General features: G+C 42.9%; 3 protein-coding genes and 1 pseudogene across 3 annotated transcripts; 1 reads left to right on the forward strand and 3 right to left on the reverse strand.

The window, feature by feature from the left end:
• LOC110437011 (protein CHAPERONE-LIKE PROTEIN OF POR1, chloroplastic-like) lies at nt 2,903-5,880 on the forward strand. Its single transcript, XM_021464968.1, has 5 exons — nt 2,903-3,109; nt 3,206-3,306; nt 4,442-4,824; nt 5,143-5,219; nt 5,298-5,880. Exons 1-5 carry the CDS (start codon nt 3,030-3,032, stop codon nt 5,446-5,448), a joined length of 792 nt encoding a protein of 263 aa, XP_021320643.1. The 5' UTR covers nt 2,903-3,029; the 3' UTR covers nt 5,449-5,880.
• Nucleotides 5,864-10,790, reverse strand: LOC8070085 (annotated as a pseudogene).
• Nucleotides 10,936-12,417, reverse strand: LOC8075611 (probable 2-oxoglutarate-dependent dioxygenase AOP1). Its single transcript, XM_002445446.2, has 3 exons — nt 11,883-12,417; nt 11,455-11,779; nt 10,936-11,348 (listed from the first exon to the last, which is right to left on the reverse strand). The coding sequence occupies exons 1-3, from the start codon at nt 12,239-12,241 to the stop codon at nt 11,067-11,069; spliced, it is 966 nt and encodes a 321-aa protein (XP_002445491.1). The 5' UTR covers nt 12,242-12,417; the 3' UTR covers nt 10,936-11,066.
• LOC110437282 lies at nt 24,937-25,970 on the reverse strand. Its single transcript, XM_021465673.1, has 2 exons — nt 25,196-25,970; nt 24,937-25,085 (listed from the first exon to the last, which is right to left on the reverse strand). Exons 1-2 carry the CDS (start codon nt 25,968-25,970, stop codon nt 24,937-24,939), a joined length of 924 nt encoding a protein of 307 aa, XP_021321348.1.

A 26,584-nucleotide genomic window follows, 5' to 3' on the forward strand; every position in this document is an offset into this window, starting at 1 on the left:
ATAGTGCTCCTTCAGTCGTTTGGCACAAGATGTCATCGTCGGGCACCCTTTTCTGCACATGCTCTCGAACGTGGACGCCTGCACTGAGCCTCTTCACCGAACTTAATTGAACAAGGAACGTAACACATTGCCTTCATAGAATTCACCCAATATATAATGCTCCCTCCGTTCCGGTCAATAACTAAAATGTTAGGCATCATATATGGTCACAATATAATTTTGGGTAGTTCTTTTTATTCTAATTAACATAGGTTTATATATAGACAAAAGCAAATGTATGCTTTTTATGGAACTAATTTTGAAGACCGATCTGCTCGTATAATTCTTAAAATACTCCTCCATATCACTAGTACAAAAAAGCACTACGCTGGCGGTGGAACATAATTTTTACCGGCGATTTCAATTAAAGAACGCCTGTGGAAAGAAATCGGCTTGTCTGACTAACCGCCTGTGAAAATCAATTTTGTATTTCTACAGGCGGTTCTCCTAAGAAACCGCCAATGAAAATCAATCTTTACAGGTGGTTCTCTTAAGAAACTGTCTCGAGAAATAATTTAATTTTGAATTTTTGAGCTTTTCAAATGACTTCGTTTGAAAAAACTGTCAAAATAGAAGTTGTAGATCTCGAAAAGTTATGAAACTTTGTAGTTGATAATTTTTTCATTTGAAATCATCTTGTCGTCTAAAACTACGTTTGAATTTCTTAAATTTGAAATTTAAATTTTGTAAATGACCTCAGATGGAGAAACTAACAATATAAAGGTTGTAGATCTTGAAAAAATGTGAAACTTTGTAGTTCACAACTTTTGCATTGGGATCCGTTTAGGACTTCAAATAATCAATGTATGCTCGGTTTAGGATAGTATGTGGGGAACTAAATTTTAATATAGATGCAACTGAGTGATAGGTGGAGTGGTAGAGGAGGCCTTGCGCGAGGGTGATTCTCAGGTTCGAATCCCACCGGCCGTGTAGCGCGTGATTTTACGCAAAATAATGCACGACTTGCGGGCGATTAGCTAGTGGGCCTTGCCTAGGATTAAAAATCCTTTTTTCCCTATTTTTAAAAGCCGATTTTGTATTTTTAGAAAAAGATTTTCACTGGCAGTTGGCTAAGAGAACCACGTGTGGAAATGTATTTCTACATGCGGTTATACATTTCTACATACGGTTGACATAACTGAACCGCCTATAGAAATGTATTTCTACATGCGGTTCTCAATTACCCGCCTGTGAAAAAAATTTATGTCTACAGGCCACCAGCGCAGGCGGTTCGCTAAACCGCCTGTAGAAAGAGGCGGTTACTAGCGTATATTTTGACTTTTCTAGATAGGTAACTTTTGTTATGTATTGAGGGATAATTGTGTCATTGACCTAACTTTATATGTCTAATTGTCAATTTCGGTCCGTGCAAAAAATGAAGTTGTTCCTAGTTCATGTTCAAATTCTCCACTCTCCTATTTTGTTTGCTAGGGACGACAATGAGTTTGTACCAGATTGGTATCATCCACTCATACTATATCCATCAGATTCCCCTCAAAAAAATATCCATCAGATTTTTTTATCTGCTAAGAAACCTATAACCATGCGTGGGTACAATTTTATGCCCATACGGCTATTTCCATGCTCATGTGCTTAGACTTAGGCAATTTTAGTAGAGATAGATGCATCTAAATAGCAGTGTCGTCTCAATAATTTCTAGGGCGCTTGTGCAAGCAAGACACTAAAGGCCCTACAATCTTATGTTTCAATATGACAATTAAAAAATAAATCAAGCCCTATGTCCATATTCCTAATTTACTATAACTGATAAATGAACTCTAGTAGACACTTACCCGTAGTTCCGATGGCCGAAAGGATAAGTGGATCACACTCACGGAGACGACAAACAAAACAAACAGGATTCATGATTCAGTTGAGGAAGATAGGGAACGTCGGTCGTTGCACATACGCGCTGTCACTGCGACCGCGAAGGAAGACGTGTTCCATGATCGCGAAAGAAAGAATCGTGACCAGGGCTCATGCTAGAATAGGACACATTGTTTTCTGCCTCGTTCGGATCGAAATCTAGCGTATGCACACAAACACACACGGCAAACAAAGGGTCGTATGCCCGACACCCGTATGACTGTATGGCCTAAGTACCTGTACTACATAGAGGTATACTTATGGGCCCCCAGCTCTATGAGCCCTCATCCGTTGCACTGCCTACACCCCCTATGCGACGGGCCTACTAAATAGCCCCTTAATGCCCCTACAACTACAAGATTATCCTAAACTGACCACCTAAATGACACAAGGCCATTGGGCCGTTGTTGGTGGATGACACCTCGTGTTGGCCACTTATTCTCGACATGCCATTGAAGGCTATATGAGGAGCTGTTAAATCCACTGAAGTTGTGCTCGTTGCACATTCTTAGTTTCTCTCACATGAATATTATTTCAGAGAAAAATAATACTCCGCCTGTTCATGAAGGAATCAATTTCTAAAATTCGTAAAATTTAATCTACTTTATAAAAAAGAGTAACAATATCTATAATATAAAATACACATCGTATAAAAATATATTCTATGATAAATCTAATAATTTTTTTCTAAAAATTTGATTAAAATTTAAAAATTTTGATTTAGAACAATTCTAGAAATTAATTTTTTTTTTTGAAATGAGGGAGTACGTTATTTGGAAGATCTGTTCGTTTTTTAAGTTGGCCGCCCGTATGCATAGTAGCCCATGTTCAAATTATTCAAATTGTAGAGGAATTGTAGACCATTTTTAATTCCTGCATTAGTGGGCCGAATCTGGGCTCATTCTCGTGGGTGGGGGCCTTAATTCGGTCCATCCAAAATACGACGCTCACCCACGGACCCACCTACCACGCCGCCGGCCATCTTTCTCCCTTGTCCGTCACCCTATCCGATCCCCAATTACTCCGCCTCACGCCTCTCCCGGTCTCTCCGCCTCCACCACCGCGCCCAGCCCTTCACCCCAAACCCCGCCAGGACGCCACGTCGCGTCGTCGCGGCGGCGGAGATGCAGGCCGCCGCCGCCTTCAACCGGGCAGCCTTCACCGCCCGCCCGCTGCATCGCCCCACGAGGCCCCTCCTCCACCTGTACGCTCGGCTCATTTCCATCCTCTTGACTAGTCAGTTTGTTAGTTTCCGCCTTCACGTGCTGATTAGTTCATGTGGTTCTGGCGAATTTTGTAGAGCTGGGGCGGAGGATGCTTTGGCGGGAAGAAGAGGCAAGCCCCTGACACGTCCCTGGTGCTCCGGGAGCCTCTCCGTCGGCGTCGGCAGCTACGGCAGCGGTAAGGACGGAGAAACCGTTGATCCGTTTAATGCCGTAGCTGCAGTTATTCTGCTACCTTGAACTCTCGGGAGGCATTACAAGGATGGTATAGTTTATCAGTTCAGAATAAATAAACAATCGAACATGATCCTAAGTTTCCTAACGAAATAAGCTTCTTTCAGCCTAAAAGAAGCTTAGTGGTTTTCCGAAGGCAATCGATGTGAACAATTGAGCATGTTGCCTTTTTGTTGACTGTAAAAACCTGCACAAAGTCTGCAAATCGTCTGTTCTGGTCAACTCTCATCGTTCTGTGAGATAAGAGAAATGTTGAGATACAATTTGGCCTATGACATCCACAAATGTTACAAATCGTCTCTTCTTGTCAACTCCATCGTTCTGTGAGATAAGAGAAATGTTGAGACACAATTTGGCCTGTGACATCCACAAATGTTACCTCCTTGGGTAACCATAAATCACCTCTGTCTCAGCGCAGTTTGCCTAACTTAGCCCTTTCTTTTTTGGTGAATCTCGGAAATGGACAAATGGTTACTAGCTGATAAGAACTGTTTCCCTCTGAACCCATTGTCCTGATAAGATCAAACGAGATGAAATCTAGGTACAAAACCTACTCTTCTTATTGTGAGACTGGGACTTAACCTGTCTTTGTTTGTTGAGGCTCTGCACAAGTACCTAGGGCCACAGTTCGTTAATCTTGAGTTAATCAATCATTATTCAGCTCAGGCAGTCAGGCTCCTCTATGTATTGCTGAACCAGCTGGAAAAGAAATAATAACTTCAATGGTTTCATTCACTTAGTCGGAATTCGGAGCAAACATTTTGAATTATGTTTACCTGTTCTTGCACTTTGATTAGTGAAGTGAAAATCTTACAATTGAAGCTTATTGTCTACCAAATCTCCTGTAGTGGAGATATTGAGCTTAGCCTGACTTGTGGTCAATGAACCTTTAATGCATGCCCTTAATATTAATTTTGTGTGGCTAACAATTAATTTTCTGTAGTTTTTTTCATCATCATTATTTTTTTAAGCTGGAAAACTCTGGCTTCAGTTTTATGCTTTTGTGCTGTTGGTTGTTTTAGTATCAGTATTAGCTACTGTATCTCCACTGCAGTTGATCTATCTATGTGCATCTGCAGAGCACACTCCAGTATTTCCAAGGCAACAAGCATGGGATCCCTACAAGCTTCTTGGTGTTGATCATGATGCATCTCAAGAAGAGGTCCGGAGTGCACGGAATTTTCTTCTAAAACAATACGCTGGATATGAAGAAAGTGAAGAGGCCATTGAAGGTGCTTATGACAAAATAATAATGAATAGCTACTCACACCGTAAGAAATCCAAAATCAATCTGAAAAGCAAGCTAAAAAAGCAAGTTGAAGAATCCCCATCATGGCTTAAGGCACTGCTTGGATACTTCGAGGTGCCATCACTAGAGATCACTTCAAGGAGATTAGCTTTTTTTGCATTCTTTGCTGGGTGGAGCATTGCAACTTCTGCTGAGACTGGGCCTGCCTTTCAGGTATGCTTGGATTCATTTGGGTAGCTACTTAAACGCTGTTTTAACATGTTCACTGAAGGGCCAAAACTGTATATTTATGTAAGGTCATAGACTCATAAGTTTGATTGTCATTAAGGTTATGACTTTGTACTGTCTACCTCTTTCTCTAGTGCCTCTCCAAAAATCACTGGTATTCACAGTAGTCGTGAGATCTTCTCCTTTTTTATTTGAGAATTAGAATTATGAAACTGGAATCATATATAAGATGAAGCTCACTGCATTTATGTTTTCAGCTGTAACAAATTTTGGAGGCACGCCATTGACAGTTTGCTTTTGCAGCTTGCACTATCACTCGTCTCATGCATATACTTCCTCAATGAGAAGATGAAGAATCTTGTCAGGGCGTCCACCACAGGGTTAGGGAGCATTTCCACTGCATACTATCTTAGTTGTTATTAGTCAAGCCCCAGCTTTTTACTTGTTTATTTTTCCAGGCTCGGAGTATTTGTCGGTGGCTGGATCTTAGGTTCTTTTCTTGTTCCAGTGATCCCAGCTTTCATCATCCCGCCTACATGGTCCCTTGAGCTCCTTACTTCGCTGACGGCCTATGTTTTCATGTTCTTGGGTTGCACTTTCCTCAAGTGAGACTTTGCAACAGTCCTCTAATTTTGAAATCCCTGTTGTCATCACAAAGAAGATTGCTCCTGCTGACATCTCCACTGCAAATCCCAACCTCCTGATAAGCGCCCTCATTCACATTTTTGGTCCGAGAGTATATGATGATCTATGGGCAACTCCGCTTTTCCACGGAAGGATCGGCCAGATTTAAGCTACATACATTTTTGTCACCCCTTACGATCTTACTCAAGTAGTCAAGTGTACGCAATAGCTAGTAGCTGATTAATTTTTGTAATCAAACATCGCTGGGAGTTCCATGATTGTAATACCTGTATGCAAATGAGTCCCATGATTGTAAATTTGTAATCAAACATTGCTGCAGCAATGTAAACGTTCTGGTGGCATGTTTGTGCTGCTGCTTTCCTAACGGCATGTTCGGACAGATGGAAGTTTATGCCACTTTATTCGCATACAATGATTCTTTACATTTTATTATATTTTTTTAGCAACCAGACAATTTCGATGGCTATTGAGAAGGGTTGTGAAAATTGGATTCTTCCATAGCTGCAGTAAGGAATACTTTTTTTGTGGCCAGATATCATTCCATGACGGGTTCATCTTTCTCCAATCCATCAGCGGATCGCCGGATTAGCGCGCGATCCTGAACTGCTCGCCGGCAACGAAGGTGACTGTGTCGGGCTCGGGAGGGACGGCGGTCCAGCCCCCGTCCTTGGCCTGCAGCTCGAGGCCTTCCACCTCGTGCTGCACGATCCCCGTGACCATGGTGTCGTCGCGGTGCTCTTTCATGGACACGCCGGTCTCCTTGTCCAGGGGCGCGCCGTAGCGCGACAGCCGCACGCCGTGGGTGAGCGACTCGAGGTGGTCGCCGACGCTCTTCTCGTCCCGGACGCCGAGGCCCTCCAGCGTCATCTTCTCCACCATCCGCTCCACCTTCAGCATGTTCTTGGCAAAACGAGACGATCGTGTCACTGGACCGAATTGCCGTGACAAATTAAACAACAAGATGCGTTTGAGAACCCTGGAAGATGATATGGAATGGGCAGGAATCATATTGGTGGTTTACCAGAATTCCTGGTTGCCCTGCTGCGGCCAGAGAAGGCTCGCGAAGTCGCGGACGCTGCCGGCGTCGGCGGCCTCCGCGACGCGGATGCTCTCTGCCATGGCCATGCCGGGAACGCCACTGATGTAGCCGTTGAACGGGCCCCAGCGGGAGTCGTTCCGCTGCTTGGCCTCCAGCGGCAGCGCGAAGACCTCCGGCATGGCGCGGCAGAACAGCGCCCGCCGGAGCTCCGGGCCGAGCGCGTCGTGCGCGACCACGACGCAGCCGTGCGCCACCATGGACGCGGTCACCGCGGCCCGGGCTTCCTCCCACCCTGGCCCGCCGGGCTCCAGCCCGCGGAGGTCGATCTTAGGGATCTCCATGGACTTCCGCAGCTTTGCTGAATCCGCTTTGGTTTTATGTTGCATCTGGCTTCGCGCTATGAGTTATCAGAAGTCAGACAAGTATGAGCACGTGACGCTTTAGACATAACTTGTCACTGTTTTGCTTTTGATAAATCATAATCCCTCCATCTTGAAATAGAGTGCATTCTAGTACTTGAGAGATGTTCCCAAATATAATGTATTAGAAGAACAAAAAATATTTACTTAAATAAAAATATATGATCTGTTGCTTCTTTTTTTTATTTATTCTCTTTTCTATTTAAATAATAAAAGTAATTCAATGCTTACCATATTTTCTATAAAGAAACGCAGATTCCACTCATTAATCATGCAAAATAGTATTAGATTTCAATAAAATTTAAAAGTTAAGTGAGGAGTACATGCATCTATTGTCCTCTCTCTTATTTTTATGAGATTAGCCACAATGCACTGTATTTCAGAACGGAGAGAATAAATGTTTATCACTGTTAATAGTAGTTATTAGAATGGCTGTAACTGTCATTAGTCATCCGAAGCTTAATTTAAAAGGAAGGAAAAGGCAAACCTAAAGACAGGCCCTCTAGAAAACTAAATTGCTAACTAAAAGTAGTATGTGCATGGATTGCCTACCTGAAAAAAGTTTGGGATCCAAACTAACTATGCCCACCTTCCCAAATTATAAATTATTCCAAGTTTTTTGAAGACTCATAATTTTTTGGTCATAATTTTTTGTAATTTTTTCATAACTTTAGTCAAACTTATGCTTTTACTCTCCAAGAAAGTTAGAATGTCTCATAATTTGTAATGGAGGGAGTATAACAGATCTCATCTTAGATAATTATGTGTAAAGATAGCACTGTTACTTCATAAAAGATAAGATGTCAAATGAATCATAGCCCTTAATTTAGTTATAGATAATAATAAGAAGAAAAAACGAAGAGATGTTAAGTGAATCGTAGCCCTTAATTTTGTTATAGCGACAAGAAAAGAAAAAAAATTAGGATAAAAGGGAAAATCTGGTGACATCCTTTTCAACTTTAGTGTAGCTTTGTCCTAAGTCAACTATCTTTATCTTTAATCAAGTTTATAGAAAAAATATACCAATATCTATAATATCAAATTAGTTTTATTAAGTTTCATAGAATATATCTTGATAGTATATTCATTTGAACCGTGTAAGTGTTCAACTGTTTGACCCACAACCAGTATTAATCTACATTCATAGTCCTACTACCAAGTACAGAAATGGCTATTTTTCATCCATACGACCATACTAGAAGACATTGCCGTGTGCCGGGGGGGGGGGGGGGGGGGTTGTGATCTACTTCCTCCTACCCATTGAAAGTGTCATTTTTGACTTTCTTGTTTAACCGTTCATTTTATTTATTTATTTATTTATTTTACAAATGGTAATATAAATTAATCATTGTTAAAGTATTTTACTGATAAAATAACAAAATAAATAATATTTATACAAAAAATTTGAATAAGATGAATGATCAAACAAGAAGTTTGAAAGTAAATAACAACACTTTCAATGGAACCGAGGGAGTAGTACCAATTCGTTTTGACATGTTATCTTTTGTCAGAGTTCTTTATCAACCACATGAAAACATTAATTCTATGTGGAATCTTAGCTTTCCAGTGACGATCAAATGACATGCATGAATCAGAGTTGGTCAAATAATCATAAATAGATTTAATAGAGAAAATTTGTATTTGGTCCATCTCCATGAAACATAATCTTCCACATCAAGTAAGTTCAAGGTACCCACCAAAGTTTGTACCTATTCCATTGCTTCCTCAACATATCTAGAACCAACCTTCCAACTAAGCTTTCCTTCATTTTCTCAATATTCTTTTACATTTTCCTAATAATCTTTTACATTTCCTTATCATCGCAAAGTTCAGAAGGGAGCACATGGCAAACAAAGGTGTATCAGCTATCCATATTTTTTAAAACTTTTTGATGGAACTGGAGGCGCAAAAAGCCCCTACAGGAGATTTATTGAATTAAAAAACAAGGTCCACACTTAAGAAAGAGTAGTTAAGAAACAAAAAAACAGAAGAAAGAGCATAGCGGTACAACAGATTTTGAATCCATAAATCAAAAGTGTGAGAATATCGCGTCCTGGCCCATAGGGAGAGGATCTTCATTTACTTCTTGAAAACCACTTCATAAATCAGTCCGTAACAAGGTCTATCTAATATATGGAGTGATAAACCTTGTTCTCTCAATATTACCTTGTACTTATTTGAAGTACATTGTACATTAAGTGCCTCTAGGAAAATTGCAGAACTATCTTTGGCCGAAAAAGAATATCGTCTTAGGTTTGGAGTAAGTCAAACTTTCTTGTGTTTAACAAAGTTTTTAGAAAATGATATTGTATCTTTAAATAGGTTTATTGTGGAAATATGTTTTATTATTTATATATTGACACTTTATTATACAATATAAATAATAGTATGTATGTATATATATATATATATATATATATATATATATATATATATACTTCTCAACAATTAAGATCGACATTCTTTTTGGGGCTTGGAAAATGGAAAGTATGTTGTAATTTGGGCTTGTCCAGTCATATTGTCTACCGAATGAAACCACAAAATGATGATTGATATTTCAGAGCGGTGGTTGCCTTTAGGACCTGGTATATGATAGGAGTGGGCACATGGAGGATGATGTTCTTCCGTGAACCCCACCCATAATTTAATCTTGCTTAAAATATTGTTAACCTCTCTATTTTACCACTGATGGCTCCCCTTCAACTCCAACAGTTTGTTAAAACTCACTTGCAAATCTATAGTTTTGCCAAGTCTCAAAACCAAATGCCAAGTGAAAAAAGAAGCCTTCTCCAACAATTTGCTATTTGGATTTGGCAAAAGAATTTGGCATCCTAGGATTTTTGCCAAAATTACAAAATTGAGCCTCCAACAAGTTGGCAAAACTAGTTGACAAATTGGGATACACGTGATGCCAAGCGATGGAGGACTTGGCATATTTGCCAAGTGAAGAGGGAATTTTGCCAAGCTCACGAAATTGCCAAGTAGTTTTGCCAACTTGTTGGAGACTGTTTTTTGTGGTTTTGGCAAAAAATCCTAGGATGACAAGTACTTTTAGCAAACTGTTGGAGTTGCTTAACACTCCTGTGAAGCTCCGCCGCTGAATCTAAGAGCATCTCCAATGGTTTGGTAATTTTGGTTTGGCATTTGTTGTTGTTTGCCAACTCCAAAATATAAATGCAAAAGAAAAAATATAGTCATCTCCAAGGGTTAGGCATTTTTTACTTGGCAATTAGCTAAAGTGAACCCGACCAACTCCTTTCGCGCTTCTTTCTGTCGCAGGCGCGAGTTGGTTCGCGCCTATTCTCATTCGCGCGTATGGAGGCGCCACCGCTCGCAGGTATGTGTACGTCGCCGCCGGTTGTGCCCTCTTCTTCGTGATGCATATCGTTGATGCACCATATTTCTCTGTTCTCTGTCCCATCTTCTCCCATCACGTTTCTCTGCAGCAGTACGGCAAGCAATAGGCAGACAACAGCAACACACTAGGAGATTTGCCGGCGTGGATACTATTTGGCGCGAGGACTCCCAGCGACGAAGGAAACAACGACTAAGAGACCTGCTCGCGCGCGGGATGGACGCAGGAATATCGGGCGGACGCGTTTGCCAAGCCACAACCCAACTCGCAAATATGCCAAGGAGAGCCTCTCAAATGTCAAGTTTACTAAAATGTCAAACCCGTTTGCAAAACCATTGGAGGAGTGATGTTTACCTTTTTGGCAAATAACAGAAATGGCAAACTGATTGCCAAACGTTGGAGATGCTCTCTAACACCATGCTCGTCATGTGTTGTGGCGCGGTGCCACCCTCTTGTAATATTTCCTCCTGTTCTTGACCCAAATCAGCATCTGCTGCAACAACAATTGTTTCTCTTTGTTGCACCCAACTGTACGGGTTGGATGGGTAGCTAGCTTTTCCATCGCAAAGGACAACTGTGTGTAATTGTGTAAACTGCAAACTGATTTTGGTAATCTCAACTCAAAATATCTATCGGTAGCCAGATACTAGTATGGGTAAGATAACGATCGATAGCGACTTATATTGGTAAATAAAGGTTGGTCCGCTGGCGCTGGACATTATTTGAGGTAGTAGCTGCCTGGGATAGTGATAGGAATAGAATAGGATCATCACGCCATGGCTCCGACGACCTTCTCCTCCTTGTCCACTCCACAGTAGACCTTGAGCGGATCGTCGAATTTGAGCCCTTCCTCCGAGTAACGCCACTTGGAGTACTCCTCGTGCCGCAGCGGGTTGTACACCAGCGGGTGCTCCGCGTCGACGAGGTCCTCCAGCGCGCGCACCAAGACGCCGTCCTTCTGCCGGCGGCCGAACAGCACCGAGAACCGCTCGCGGTTGCTCGGCGTCCTCACCCGGTGGAGGCACGCCGGCACGCGCCCGTTGGTCACGACCTGCACACGCGACGCCGTGCCGTGATCACCAGAGAGAAATCAATCGCCTGAGGCAAGCGACGCCGGCCTTCCACGTACGATGGTCACCAGAGAAATCGAATCGTACCCTGAGCTGCTCGCCGGCGACGAAGGTGATGGTGCCGGTCTCGGCAGGGACGGCGACCCAGCGCCCGTCGCCGACGTGCACCTCGAGGCCTTCCACCTCGTGCTGCACGATCGCGGTCACCATGCTGTCGTCGCAGTGCGGCGACATGGACATGCTGCTCTCCGTGTCCGGTGGCACGCCGTAGTGCGACAGCCGGAAGCCGTGGCCCAGCAAGCCAAAGTGTGCGTCGATGCTCTCCCCCCTGGTGCCGAGGCCCTCTAGGACCAACGTCTCCACCATCTCCTCCAGCTTCTTCATGTTCTTGGCGAACGACAGGATCGTCTCGCTGCGCGTGGCCGCCGGCGGGGCGGACATCGTCGTCGGTCGCTTAGAGCAATCGAGCATCAAAGTTAAAGATGGCCATTGGCCGAGGAAGAAGGATGTCTCACCAGAACTCCGGGTTCCCCTCCGGCCAGAGGATCTCGGCGAAGCCGCGGACGCTGGCGGCGTCGGTGGGCTCCCCGACGCGGAGGCTCTCCCAGTTCATGCCGGGCTGCTGGCCGATGTAGCCTCTGAACTGCCCCTTGTCCGACACCGTCCGCTGCTTGACCTCGAGAGGGAGCGCGAAGAGCTCCGGCAGGGCACGGGAGAAGAGCGCCCGCCGGAGGTCCGCGCCGAGCGCGTCGTGCGCCACCACGACGCAGCCGTGCGCCACCATGGACGCGGTCACCGCGGCGCGGGCGGCATCCCACGCTGCGCCCCCGGGCACCACCCCGCGGAGGTCGACCTTGGCGATCTCCATCTCCATGGCTCGCGCCCCTGCGCCTCCGTGGGATTCCGTCCTGTCTCGATCTGGCTTCTGCTAGTGGAATCTTCGCTGTGCTTCGCGGGAGGTGTGGTGGCTGCAGAAGTCGTGCGGAGTAGGTGCGGCTAGTTCGTGATGTGACGCCGCTAGCTGGCGCCATTTTTATATTCGGACGAGCAAATCGTGCTCGTCGTTTACCTTGAGGCAGGACTGAGGACTTTTTCTTTTTTTTTTCTTAAAAAAAAGAAAAAATATCTTTCCGTCAACTCTTCCTTTTTTTTTTCTTCAGAAGACGCAACCTGCCGTAACAGCGCAAGGAAACAAGTTCAGCACGTTTTTTTACGAGGAACCAAATAAATTATTTAACAGCAACTTGCTGTTAGAACCATTACACATTGTGAAATGTCGTCAATAAAGGATGAGGTGGAAAAGAAGAGTCACCATTGAAGAAAATCTGATTGGCCCTAATACATTTAAGAGTTTGTCTCGCGAGCCGATCTGCCATTTGGTTTTGTGTACACCTGATCCTTTTTGCCCTGCAAGCTGATCTTAATTAACTGAGTAAAAGGTTTAACTCTCCAGTCAGGTGGGTGTTCCTGGTCTTGTCCATTTAGGAAGTGGACAAGCTGCTGATTGTCAGAAAGCATAGTGGTATGATCCAACTGCAAAGCCTTGATCACTGCAGCTGCAAGAGCAAGAGCAGCCGCTTCTGCCATAAGGACGGAAGAGGCATCCCTCATGGCTGCTTTGATAAAAATACTATGAGGGGGGGGGGGTGCACCTAGGTGTTGACCAAGAAGATGCCAATCCCAGCCTCTCTAGGGGCAGAGACTGATTGGTCCGGTTGAATGGAAGCATCCACATAGCATCTATTTCCTAGAATCTGAGAAGGGAGTAGGACTAGGCACCTATCCACCATAGAAATGGCATTGTTGGACACCGGTATGGTGTCTGTATTGGTTCCTACATGGAAATTGTTTGTACCTTGATGATGTGGTACATTGGGCAGATTGTCACTGCTTGTATTCAGATGGTTGTGGGGGTTTAGTTGATCAGCTTGGTGAAGCCGTGTGTTTGGGACACCTGCAACCGAAAACGCTGCACCTTGGTTGGGGATTCCTGTAGTTTGGTTGTTGACAGATATATCTTGAACTTGTAGGAGTGTTTCGCTTTGGACATCAGATGTCGTCTGTGCAAAGATGGCATTAAGGTGGGACTGCATATGTGTTGACGCCGCCTGATGTACCTGAAATGAAGTCCATGTTTAGAATTGGTACAAGACTCCATGGCCACCTGAGCTGAGATTTCTTGTCTTGGAGACTACCAAATCAAATGGTGTTTGCAACGAGTGAGGACGTCTACTCCGAGGCAATTTCAACACCTTTTGGACGATGTGGTCGCCAAGTCACCTTGCCTCATGTAGATAAATTACATAATTTAATTTACCTATTACAAGCTAATAGCAAAATGAAATACAAATTACATCACATGAGCACTCCACAGAACGACACATGCCCAATAATACAATAAATGAATAACCTCAAGCCAGCTGAAATAAATAGCGACACACATGCCACACCAAATATTACACACAAATCATCGCGAATATGATTTTTGAGGCTATATCATCGTATCATTCTGTGCAAAAACAAGTTAGACGTTTCTACGAATGAAGTTATTGATATTTTTTTAATAAAAACACGCAATTGGCTCCACCAGCTAGCTGATGATGGATAGAACAGATCGTTCATATGCTGTAACAAATTAACAAGCATGACGTTCTAGCTGGAATAGCCATACAACCGCTTCACTACACGAATTCACAACCTCATGGTTAGCCGTGCGATGCCCGCGCGCCGTCATAAAGACAACCGATTAGCCAGTCACGTAACGAGAAAGCAAAAATAGAGTAAAGCAATCCAATATACGCATAATGCTATCCGTTAAAATGATTTATTCTACAGCCAACCATGTTAAAATAATCTAGATAAAAAAGTAACGCAAGCACGACTCTACATTCCACTGTAGGGTTACGCGGATGGCTACATACTAGCACAAAATAATAACCGCGCGTAAAAAATAGGATCACTGGCATATAGGTGATCATAGATTATACCTTTTCGACGCGCGGCGCAGTGGAAGATTTGGCGGAACGTGCGTAGTCAGTGTAGTCAACATTGAGGAATCAGTCGTATCATGCGTAGTCAATGTAGAGGAATCAGTGACGCAGTAAGCAACGCAGCGGCACCTCTATAAACGTTCACGTGTACAGAGAGGAGAACTGCGTGACAGAGTGTGCTAGCACTCAACGCCGCGCTCAAGGAACAACAGCGGTACCAGCGACGCACTCGTCCTGCACGCACATAATTAAGGCCTTGTTCAGTTTCTAAAATTTTGGGTTTTTGAAAACGGTAGCACTTTTATTTTTATTTGACAAATATTATTCAATCATAGACTAACTAAATTTAAAAGATTCATATCGCGATTTATAGACAAAATATATAATTAATTTTTATTTTTATCTATATTTAATGTTTCATTCATTTGCCGCAAGATTCTTGAAATTTTTTAGAAACAAGACCTTAGGACGGCATGGACGTCCGTGCTGCACAAGGGAGCCGGCAACGTATGTTTTTTTTTTTTTGAGCAAGGCCGGCAACGTATGTGGCTTGTATGATTCAGTTAATCAACCCCTTGGCCCATGATCAGCATATATAGGAATTGTTAACCGGGCCATATATGGGCTGGTTAGGCCCACACTGGCTTGGCCATTTATTTAACAATCTCCCACTTGTACAAGACAATTAGTGTGGCCAAATACTGCTGCGTCATGAACTCAATCCAATTGATCCACTTATCCTTTTAGTCCTCCCTCCTTAAGTGTGTGACCCCGTAGGTCCATGCAATCAACAACTATATATGAGGAGGAACACTTTCTGATCAATAGACAACATTGGCCTCTTGCAAGGCATATTGACTCCTGAAGATTCACGAAGATCATATCTTGCACAACCTTTTAATACTCTCTATTACTATGTCCTTCGATCACATGACACCTAGCCAAGTACAAGACGAGTGAATTGCTACCCTTGATTCTTGACCATTTCTCGCTCCATGCAGAACATAATTTATCGACCAACCATTAGTCGAGGCATGGCCATGCACTTTCAGTTCCTAGACATCAAGAGGGTCCAAAGGAGTCTCTCCTTGACACAGGAGGGGCAGATCCCATCTTGACTCCATGCACCCTGTGACTTGCTTTAGAGCATACCCAAAAGCTACTTTTATGACTACCCAATTATGGAGTAGTGTTTGGAAGCCCCAAGTATGACTTACACAATCTGGGACTCTACATCGATCTTAGGTTAGAGGATGTAAGTATGTGTGTCATTTGTGAGATAAATCGATAGCACATATTGCGGTTGTCTCATAGTGGATCGATCCGACATTGTGTTCCCAACACATATCTACATTGTTGGTGCAATACCCAATATCACTATGACCCATGAAACGTGATCATCCAGCCAACACATGTACCAACTTATCTCTATGTCACAGTCTCATGTGACAGATAGAAGTTGGGGGTCTCATTTAGTATGTTTTCAATTTAAATCATGGAGTTTCACTAATGAATCACATATTTGTTAATCACATATAATGAAAAACATCATGGAACATCTCACTAAAACATGTATTAGGCTCATTCATGAAAATCAAATGAATTTAATGCTTGTATGGTACCACTATTGTTTCAATGCTTGAATTAATCTAGTGGTAGCATATGATATGTTTGTGGGTTTACAATCCTAGTGTTTGATCTATAAAATGAGCTAAAAGTGTTTAACTCAACATGGTACAAGATAACCCTTATTTGAGGTATGAAAAAGCTTGTCCTTGGATCAAACCGAGTTAAATATCTTAGGAAAGTAATCTAGATTGAACCAATTTAGGAAAATGATCTCACTTCACATGGTTTCACACTAACCTATCTAAATATTTGAGCTCACCTTTTTGGTCATTAATGACAAAGGGGGAGAGAAATTTCCCAAAGATTTGCTAAAGGGAGAGAACTACAAAGATAGAGGAGTGACATGATAAAGGAAAGGTATCAATTTAAATTTTGAAGCACACAAGTAGGGGGAGCAAGCTCATAAACTTGTATGTTGCATTTGAATGTGCATTACATATGTTTGCTTGCATTTGAATTAGTTTTAAAGTTATTTCTTGGATACCTTGCTTGTGTGGTGTATGTTAGTTGTAGGTTTGATTGATAAAATGAAGAACTAGCATGCATTGGAAGGGTAACTAGACTTTTGTATTTTCACAAGCGGTACTAGTGCCTTGTTTATAATGTTGATCTCGCGGGGTGTTTTGGTTTTGTAAATGTCTAGTTACTGATGGTACTAAGGATGGTGTATATTGGCAACTCCAATTGGTATCACGCTTCAAAGGTCCATTCTTTACACCTTAGCATCATTTGATAGAAATTGACTCCTATCTTCTCTATTCAAGCATATGTGCAAGCTTTCAAAATCCAAACTCTTAGCACATATGTAGGAGGAGCAGTTGCTACCAGTTTGAGTTTATGAAACTTGTCCATATCCTTTACACATGGTAAAAATGCTTGGGCAAGCAATATGAATCCAAGAAAATTTTATTGAAATTTTTTGTAAATGGGTTGTCATCAATTACCAAAAAGGGGGAGATTGAAAGCCCAAGTTTGGTTTTGGATTATTGATGAAACCCAAGTACTAACCTTCCTGTTAAGTGTGTGAATTAGATAAGGTTGGTATATGCCAAGTGATGGAGCAAGAGAGGATCATGATGATGGTGGTGATGATAACAAGATGATCAAGTGCTCAACTTAGAAAAGAAGAAAGAGGAAAAACAAAACCCTATGAAGATCAAGGCAAAGGTATTGCTTAGGGTTTTGGTTTTGGTGATCAAGACATCATAGAGGGCCACGTTTAGGATAGAAAGCCGTACTATAAAGAGGGAAATTCTTTGACTAAGTGGTCTATTGGGTGTCACTAGTTGTTGTTAATCATGTGCTTGCATTTAGAACCTAGTGTGCTGGTTTAACCCTTAAAAATTTCTGTGAAAATATGCTAACACATGTGCATAAGGTGGTACACTTGGTGGTTAGCACTTTTGACAAAGGGTCAAAGAGGTGGAGAGGGGTTTGGGTTCCTCTCTCCCAGGAAAATGAAATGCATATTTTTTATTGCGCTGGTGGAATATTTGGATGCCATACTCCTAGGAAAAGCTCGAACAACCTTTAACAAAAGAGTACTTGTATTTGGAACCAATATAGGTGGGTAGGTAGAGAATACCTTGTGGCACAAGACAACTCTCTCTATGGAACTCAGCAAAATAGCCTCGTAAGTTTGGGAGAAAGGATGCCTCCTCGCAAAAGAAGGTCATAGTGACCAGGCCCAAGTGACTGTTTACCAAAAACACAGGTCTTCGCAAAGTCGTAAGACCATGTATGGAGGCTGATGCCTGCTTAGTGCTGGAAGGTCAAAGAAGTTGGTGACGAACGCTGGCCCCGGGAGCATTGGATGTTGGGCCAGTGTCTGACGGGTGCTAGTGTTTTGCCTTAAAGAACAGTGGTGCACTGGCATGTCCGAGCTCAGGCACTGGATGCGGTCAGAACACTGTTTGAGCGTCCGATGTAGGTGACGTCAGCACTGTCGCAAGCATTGTTTCAGGATGTGTGCGTCAGACGCTAAGGTGCGTCCAATGCTGCACCATTGAACGCGTCCGATGCGTCCCCGATGGTTTCTGAACCTTACGGAGTAGCATCTGGTGGCAGGGTGGCGCGTCCGGTGCATAGCACCTGATGCGTCCGACGCTCATTGACTGAGTACTTTAAACATTTAGGTGGCCGTTGGCGATCAATGGATCACATTTAACTAAGGACACATGGCAGCGATCCAACAGCGCTGTTAGGGCACTTTTGGACGCTGGGGTAGCGTCTGATGCTCCTGACAGTGGCTATTTCCACAGGGTAATGACTCTATTTGTTGGGACCTCTATAAATAGTGTTTGGCTGGCTTAGGTCTCACTCTCTTGGCACTTTGATATACTTGACATCCTTATAAGCCTAAGCAAACACCTCCTACTCATCTTCATCATTGAGTCATCATTATAGTGAGATTAGGAGTGATTCCAAGTGCATTTGCATAAGTGATTGCATCTAGTGGCACTTGGGGATCATTGTGGCTACAGATTTCTTGTTACTCTTGGTGGTTGCTTCCACCTAAACGGTTCGGTGGAGGATCATTGGCATGAGTTCGTGATTCCTTATGGCCATCTCTCGGTGATTGTGAGAGGTGTTGTGTCTTTCTTGGTGGAGAGCCAAAGGCAACTCTAGAGGATTGTGCATGTCATTGAGCTACCTTACTTGTGGGTAGGTTCTTGCAGTGTCCTAATGAGGACAAGGTTCATGCTACACCTCTTAGCCGCTGAACCACAAAGTGTTGGTCGACACAATGGGGACTAGCGTGCCAAAAAACACGTGATGATCTCGAGAGAAAAAATGGTGTCTCAATTGTAATTGATTGTCATTCTTCCGGTGATTGATTGTTCATATTTTGGTGATTGGTTCATCCCCTACGGGCGGTATAAAGAGATCACATTTTCTCTATTTACATTCTCACAAAGTAGTGTAATTATCTTTAGTAGCTAGCTTTGCCTTGTATAACTTAGTTCACTAGTGTAGCTTGTAGTGACATAGCTCTTGTGTGCTTAGTGACTTTACTAACTAGAATTATTGGGATAGGTGGCTTGCAAACCCTCAATTAGAGTTAGAGAAAAAAAAGCTTTGCTTTGTTATTTACTAACTCCTTGCTCTAGTGAGTTTGTAGAACTTTTAAATAGGCTATTCACCCCCATCTAGCCATATTAGGACGACCTTTCAGTTGTGGACGTGTAGGAGACTAGCAAGGACGTCCAACACAAGCGGAAGGCTCGACTTTGTGTTCGCCTCAGCCTTCAGGAGCAGTCTGCATTAAAATAGATGCACAAGATGCACCTAGACTCTATTTTCGATGATCCACATATAGATGATAGATAATTTCATTAGCTAACCAATGACTTTGGTTTGAGGGCCAAATTCCTCCAGAGTTGCTGGGAATCGTCGAAGTAAGTCAGCATCTAGAACCTATCAAGTGCCACGCCACCACTTTTTGTGCGTTGGGCCGTGTATTGTTGTTGAGCCCATTAGGGGGCACGTCCAAGGGTAGTGACGACCTTAAGACCTTTATAACCAATCGTCGCCGCTATTATTAGGTTTTGGGTTTTTCTTAGAAGATTTTGTCCTTGACATTTGCCGTCTTTTGGTTTGTGAAACCCCAACTTGTGTGCTTGATCATACATCTACATTTTGTCCCAAATTGTTGAGCTGCATAGTTTCGAGTTCTTGCTTGTGTTCTCTATTTTGTATGTAGAGGGATTAGTCTTCTTGACGAGGTCAACCATAGTTGATAACTAGAGGAGTCATGATGCTAAGATTGCGGGGTTGAGTCTTTGGATCTGAAGCTAGAGCAGTGTCGTGCTCCACCAAAACGATAAGTATCATTCCCTGATAGAAGAACGGTATCCCTGTTCCCATTAATCAACCCTTGCTACATGTACTGGGCATTTGTTACATATGTGGTGAGCTACCGAGGGCATCAGCTATTAATGGGGGGAGGGGGTGGTGTGAATGTGTAACACCCCTGTCCATTAGATGCCTATAATAGTTACTTTCGAAGTTTAGGAGGTGAGGCCCGTTCTATGTGAGGAGTTATACCATATAAGCAGGTTTGAACATGAGGTGTTACACACGCGTTCTAGCATTGCGGTGGGTGGTCATTTTTTTTTGCGCTAAAATACCTATTGGTGACTCTGCGGGGGACAAAAGTGTTTTAGTTTCGATGGCCAAAATCATCTCAAACAATATACTGTCCCATGAAAAAATCACCTGAAAAAACTAGAGTACATGCAAGAATTTCTGCAAGCAACCTAGAGATTATATCTGTCCTGTTTTCATGAAATTGAGCAAGGCGTCGTTGATGTAAAGGAGTGGTAGAAACCTAGCTGAATTGACATGTAAAGGGAGATGCAATCTTCAGATACTCTATGCGGTCCTTTATCCAATCTCGTCGATATACTATGTTTAAATCATCAGATAAAGATAATTGGTAAAAAGGATAGTATAGATCTAGTTCCTAATACATCCAATATTCGGCCATTGAAAATAGTAATTCTAAATCAGCAAATGAGCCGTTGTTAGATCACCTGACCGTTGTTAGACTCAAATCGGTCTATTAAAACAAAGCCTTCATCAAAACAAAAAGGCTACGATTGTTGTTTGGAAAACCATCAAACTAAAGGGCATAACAAGCATGAAAACAAAAAGGCGTAGCCCTTAATTTAGTTAATAAAGAAATAAATAACAAGATATTTTGTCACATTTATTATAATCTCACATTAGTTTGTAAGTGAAAATTTTCTTATTTATCTCCTACAACTAAAAAGACTAGAAGAGGTACATTATTTTCGTGCGACATCTGTTTTCCTCCGTTTGCCTCTCCGGTCTCCGCAGTGCGTCCACATTCCTCCACCGTGCATACTTGGAAACAAACACATCCCCTCCTCGATCCCCTCCACCTTTCCTATCTTGTCCGCACGGGCGTCCTGCAAATGCACGCGCATCGCCACTTGCCTACGAGCGCACGCGCCTTGCCTCGCCTCGCCCGTTGAGCGCACGCGCCGTCCGCTGTCCCTCCACACGCCTCGGTGGCCGACTGTCCGCCGTCCGCCTCGAGACCGGCCGCCTAGCGCCGTCCGCCGTGAGGCGAGAGCGCTGGTCGTCATCCGCCGTGAGCCCCAAGCACAGTCGATCCATGCCTCAGCGAGAGCGTCGTCCGCCGCAAGACCATCCTCGAGAGCGCCGTCCTCGATCTCCGACCGCGACAGCTCCGTCCTTGAGCGCCCTCCGCGACAGAGTCGTCCTCGTTAGTTACCGTCCGCGCGTGCCCCTTCATACGTCCCTGCCACCGATGCCAATGCAAGTGCCATCGGAAGCGAAGTAGCGGGCGAGGGATGGTGTGGTGGCCTGGATCTGCCACCGCACCGCCTAGATGAAGGGTTTTCATGCGGAGTTGAAACTCCCTCAATTAATTATCGAAACACCCGCAGATAATGAGTTGAAACTCCCACATAATTGAGTTGAAACTCCCGTACCATCAGCCAGCCACTCCAACCCTTGGACTTGCTCCTATTTGGTACAATGTATATATTGTCCATAATTACACACCATAGAGTTTATTGATTTATTAAATCTAAATGGGTCTAACCCATAATAAATCTAACAATCCCCACCAAACTCTAAGGTTTGTAATGATGAAGCATCAGAACCACGGTTCTTTGATATATCAGTGTTTCGATGGAGACTGTTAAGTTGAACATCCATCTAGAACAAGAGTTTTACCCACTCACAACTGAACAATGGACTATGCCTTGAATTGACAGTTTTGTGCGAGATGAGGTCCACTCAAGCCCTTTGCTGATACTTGGCTGCACAAGGCATCCCCGCTGTTTGAAGCATATAAGTCACACTTCAGTGCCTTTCATGATTATTTAGGGATTACCCAAGTCCCATAGACAGTGACCAACAGTCTGACTCATATAGGTGTTTTCCTCAAAAGATGTTCTGTAGGCCAACATCTCATCTGTATAAGACTCTTGGAATACATTAAGGTAAATACCAACCTGCCTTACAGAAGAAAAGTTGTACATCAGAGATAGGTTCAAAAGGGAACTTTCCTCTCAATCTACTCATAGCTTGTTTCACCACTCTACTTCACGGGATCTCCGATCACATAGAGCAGGTTACCACTACAGTAGATTAACTTGTGGGTCTCATACCCATCTCTCTCGATGCACTTTCTATCACATTACGTGACAGTCCCTTAGTGAATTGATCTGCCAGATTATTCGACGTATGGACATAGCCCACCGTTATAACTCCGGAGGTTTTCAACTTTCTGACAGATTTTAATCATCTCTTAACATGCCTTGTAGACTTCATGTTATTCCTGGAACTGTTGACTTTAGTAATCACTGTTTGGTTGTCACAGTTTATGGATATAGCCGGTATCGGTTTTCCAACTACCGGTAAATCCATCAGGAGTTCATGAAGCCACTCGGCCTCAGCCCCAGCAGTGTCTAACGCTATGAGTTCTGCTTCCATTGTAGACTTCGTTAAGATAGTCTGCTTGCAAGACTTCTAGGAAACAGCACCACCTCCAAGCAGGAACACATATCCGCTCGTGGCATAAAGCTCATCAGCATCAGAGATCCAGTTGGCATCACAATAGCCTTCCAACACTCTAGGGTTTCCGGTATAGTGAATACCGTAGGACATAGTCCCTTTCAGGTAGCGCAACACTCTCTCAAGAGCACGCCAGTGATCATCGCCCGGTTTTGACACAAACCGACTCAGCTTGCTCACTGCATATGAAATATCAGGTCTCGTTGCACTTGCAAGGTACATAAGTGAGCCAATGATCTGGGAGTATGTTAATTGATCCCTTGCTATTCTTCGATTTTTCCTCAATAGCACACTAGGGTCATAAGGCGTGGGAGCAGGATCATAGTCACTAAACCCAAAGCGACTTAATACCTTTTCCACATAATGGGATTGTAACAAAGTTACCCCACCATCACCTTCTCTGATAAGCTTGATGTTAAGAATGACATCAGCTTCTCCCAAATCTTTCATATCAAAATTACTCGATAGAAGTTTCTTTACTTCCTCAATCACATTGAGATTAGATCCAAAGATCAAAATGTCATCAACATAAAGGCATAGCATAACAGCCTCACCCCCACCATATCGATAATACACACAAGTGTCAGCTTCATTCACAACAAAGCCAGCAGCTATAAGTGTACTATCAAACTTTTCATGCCATTGCTTAGGTGCTTGCTTTAGGCCATATAATGACTTTAACAGCCTACACACCTTGCTTTCTTGACCATCCGCAATGAACCCTTCTGGCTGATCCATATAGATCTCCTCATCTAACTCTCCATTAAGGAAAGCCGTCTTAACATCCATCTGATGAATGATAAGACCGTATGAAGTTGCCACGGCAATCAAAGTGCGAATTGTAGTCAATCGAGCGACTGGTGAATAGGTGTCAAAGAAATCTTCCCCCTCTTTCTGGGTATATCCTTTGGCCACTAGCCTTGCCTTGTACCTCTCAATTGTACCATCAGGCCTAAGCTTTTTCTTAAAGATCCATTTGCAGCCTATAGGTTGACAGCCATAGGGACGGTCAACGACCTCCCATGTTCCGTTGGACATAATAGATTCCATCTCACTCCTTACTACCTCCTTCCATAAGTCGGTATCAGGAGAGGAATATGCCTCAACAATAGTAGTTGGCGTGTCTTCCACAAGGTACACTATAAAGTCATCACCAAAGGATTTTGCAATCCTCTGTCTCTTGCTCTTTCGAGTGACTATAGTGTCATCCTCCTCAGGGATGTGCATGTGAGTCTCCTCAGCATGATCTATAGGAATAGACAATTCTTGCTCATGGGGTATTATAGTCTCATGACTTATTTTACTAGGTGTATTTTTCATGGGAAACTCATTCTCAAAAAATGTAGTGTCTCTCGATTCCATGATAGTATCAACATACATATCAGGCACATCAGATTTTATAATTAAGAACCTATATCCAACGCTGTGGAAAGCATAACCAAGGAAAATGCAATCAACAGTTTTAGGTCCTAATTTACGCTTCTTGTTGATTGGCACATTCACCTTTGCCAAACAACCCCAAGTGCGTAAATATGAAAGATTTATTCTCTTCTTTTCCCATTCCTCGAATGGAGTGATCTCTTTGTTTTTAGTAGGAACCCTGTTTAGGACATGACACGCGGTCAAAATTGCCTCACCCCACCATTCCTTGGATAATCCCGCTGTATTTAACATGGCATTCACCAACTCTGTTAAAGTGCGGTTTTTCCTTTCAGCAATCCCATTGGATTGTGGTGAAAATGGCAATGTCCTCTCATGAATAATACCGTCTTCCACACAAAATTCATCAAAATCATTTGAGAAATATTCTCCACCTCTATCAGACCTTAAATGTTTTATTTTCCTCTCTAGTTGGTTTTCAACTTCAGCTTTATAGGTCTTAAAATAATGGAGCGCTTCATCCTTTGTTTTTAAGAGATACACATAGCAAAATCTAGTGGAGTCATCTATAAATGTGATAAAATATCTTTTACCGTCTTTAGTCAAAATACCATTCATTTCGCACAAATTGAAATGAATAAGTTCTAGAGGTGCCAAGTTCCTCGCCTCAGCAGCCTTATGAGGCTTGCGGGGTTGTTTTGATTCAACGCATACATGACACTTAGATTTATTGACCAAGTTAAATTTAGGAATTAAATTCAGATTTGCTAACCGCATAAGACAACCATAACTTGCATGACAAAACCGTGAATGCCATAAATCCGACTCATCAGAAATATCAACAGAATTCACTAGTTTATTACACACATCATGTAGAGATAAGCGGAACAAACCTCCGCAATCATATCCTTTACCAACAAAGGATCCATGTTTCGACACAACACATTTGTTCGATTCAAGGACAACTCTATAACCATCTCGACATAGCATAGAAGCACTAACAAGATTTTTCTTGATAGAGGGCACATGCTGCACGCTCTTCAATGGCACCGTCATCCCCGAAGTAAACTTCAGAATGACCGTACCAACACCAAGAACATGAGCACGCGACCCATTTCCCATCAACAAGGCGCCAGACCTCCCGACCTGGTAAGTGGCAAACAAGGAAACATCAGCACACACATGTATATTTGCAACACTATCCATCCACCACTCAGGTGAATTACAAACTGAAAGAACATATGACAAAGAATTACCATACCCAGATATTCCTACAGTCTCAGTGGTTACAACATTAGCTGATTTCTTCCCTTGGAAGAACTTGCGATCTGGGCACTCACTTGCCCAGTGTTCCTCACTACCACAAACAAAGCAGCCTCCCTTCTTCTTGTTATTGTTGGTAGTTTTCTTGAATTGAGTGGACTGATTGGGCTTATGGTTGTTCTCTTTCTTTTCCTGGTTTTTCTTTTTGTTAAACTTGTGGAAGTTTTTCTGCACCACATTGGCAGTAGAAGGCTCAACACCTTTCCCATTATCCTTTGCTCTCGCCCTCTCCTCAACATCAAGAGTACCAATGAGTTCCTCAACATTGAACTCTTGCCTCTTGTGTTTGAGAGAAGTAGCAAATTTCTTCCAAGAAGATGGTACTTTGGCGATAATACCGCCAGCCACAAACTTGTCAGGGAGGGGACAAGGGAAAAGTTCAAGTTCTTTAGCCAGTGCTTGAATCTCATGAGCTTGTTCCACTACAGAACGGTTCTCAACCATCTTGTAGTCATACAACTGCTCCATAAGATATAGCTCAGTACCAGCGTCAGTAACTCCAAACTTAGCCACAAGAGCATCCCATAACTCTTTCCCGCTAGGAAGAATTATGTAGCTTTTCTGGAATTTTGGATCAAGTGCGCTAATCACTACACCTCGAAAGAGGTTGTCATCAGCCTTAAACTTAGCCTCATCCTCAGGAGACAAGTTAGCAGGCTTGCCCTCAGCGGCATGATAACATGACATAGCAGTTAGCCACAATTCCATCTTAGCTTTCCAGATCAAGAAGTTTTACCATCAAAAGTATCAGGTTTCAACACGGCAGCAAAACCTCTGACAGAAAAATGCCTATAATTAGGTTTTTGGCTTGTTAGGATATTAGGCAATTTCCATGTCATTTTAATTCCATAAATTAACAGTATGATGATGACATATATGATATTATTGATAAATATAAACATGGCATGAATCATAATTACGACATGTAAATATGATCCATAAAGCATATCAAACATCAAAACATGGCATGGTATATAACTTTCTGTAACAGTACCAAACATAATATAGCTATCGAAACAGATAAACAGATGTACTGAAACAGACAAGCAGATACTAGCGAAACAATGGAACTGTAGAACAGAGGCATACACGCAGAACTTAAACATAGCAGGAACAGACAACAGATATTTTGTGAAATGATGAAACAAACCTACTGAAACAGATATGACACAACTACTGAACCTGCACGACAGAGCTACTGAAACAAACAGAGACAGAGCGACGTAAAACTGAGGGAGGACGAACAGATCATACCCTAAGACTCGCGCATTCAGATTTCCAGAGCTTTGTCCTTCCTCGATCGTCATGGAGTAGAGACGAAG

Source organism: Sorghum bicolor, chromosome 7 (assembly GCF_000003195.3).
Source record: "Sorghum bicolor cultivar BTx623 chromosome 7, Sorghum_bicolor_NCBIv3, whole genome shotgun sequence".
NCBI classification, from domain to species: Eukaryota; Viridiplantae; Streptophyta; class Magnoliopsida; order Poales; family Poaceae; genus Sorghum; species Sorghum bicolor.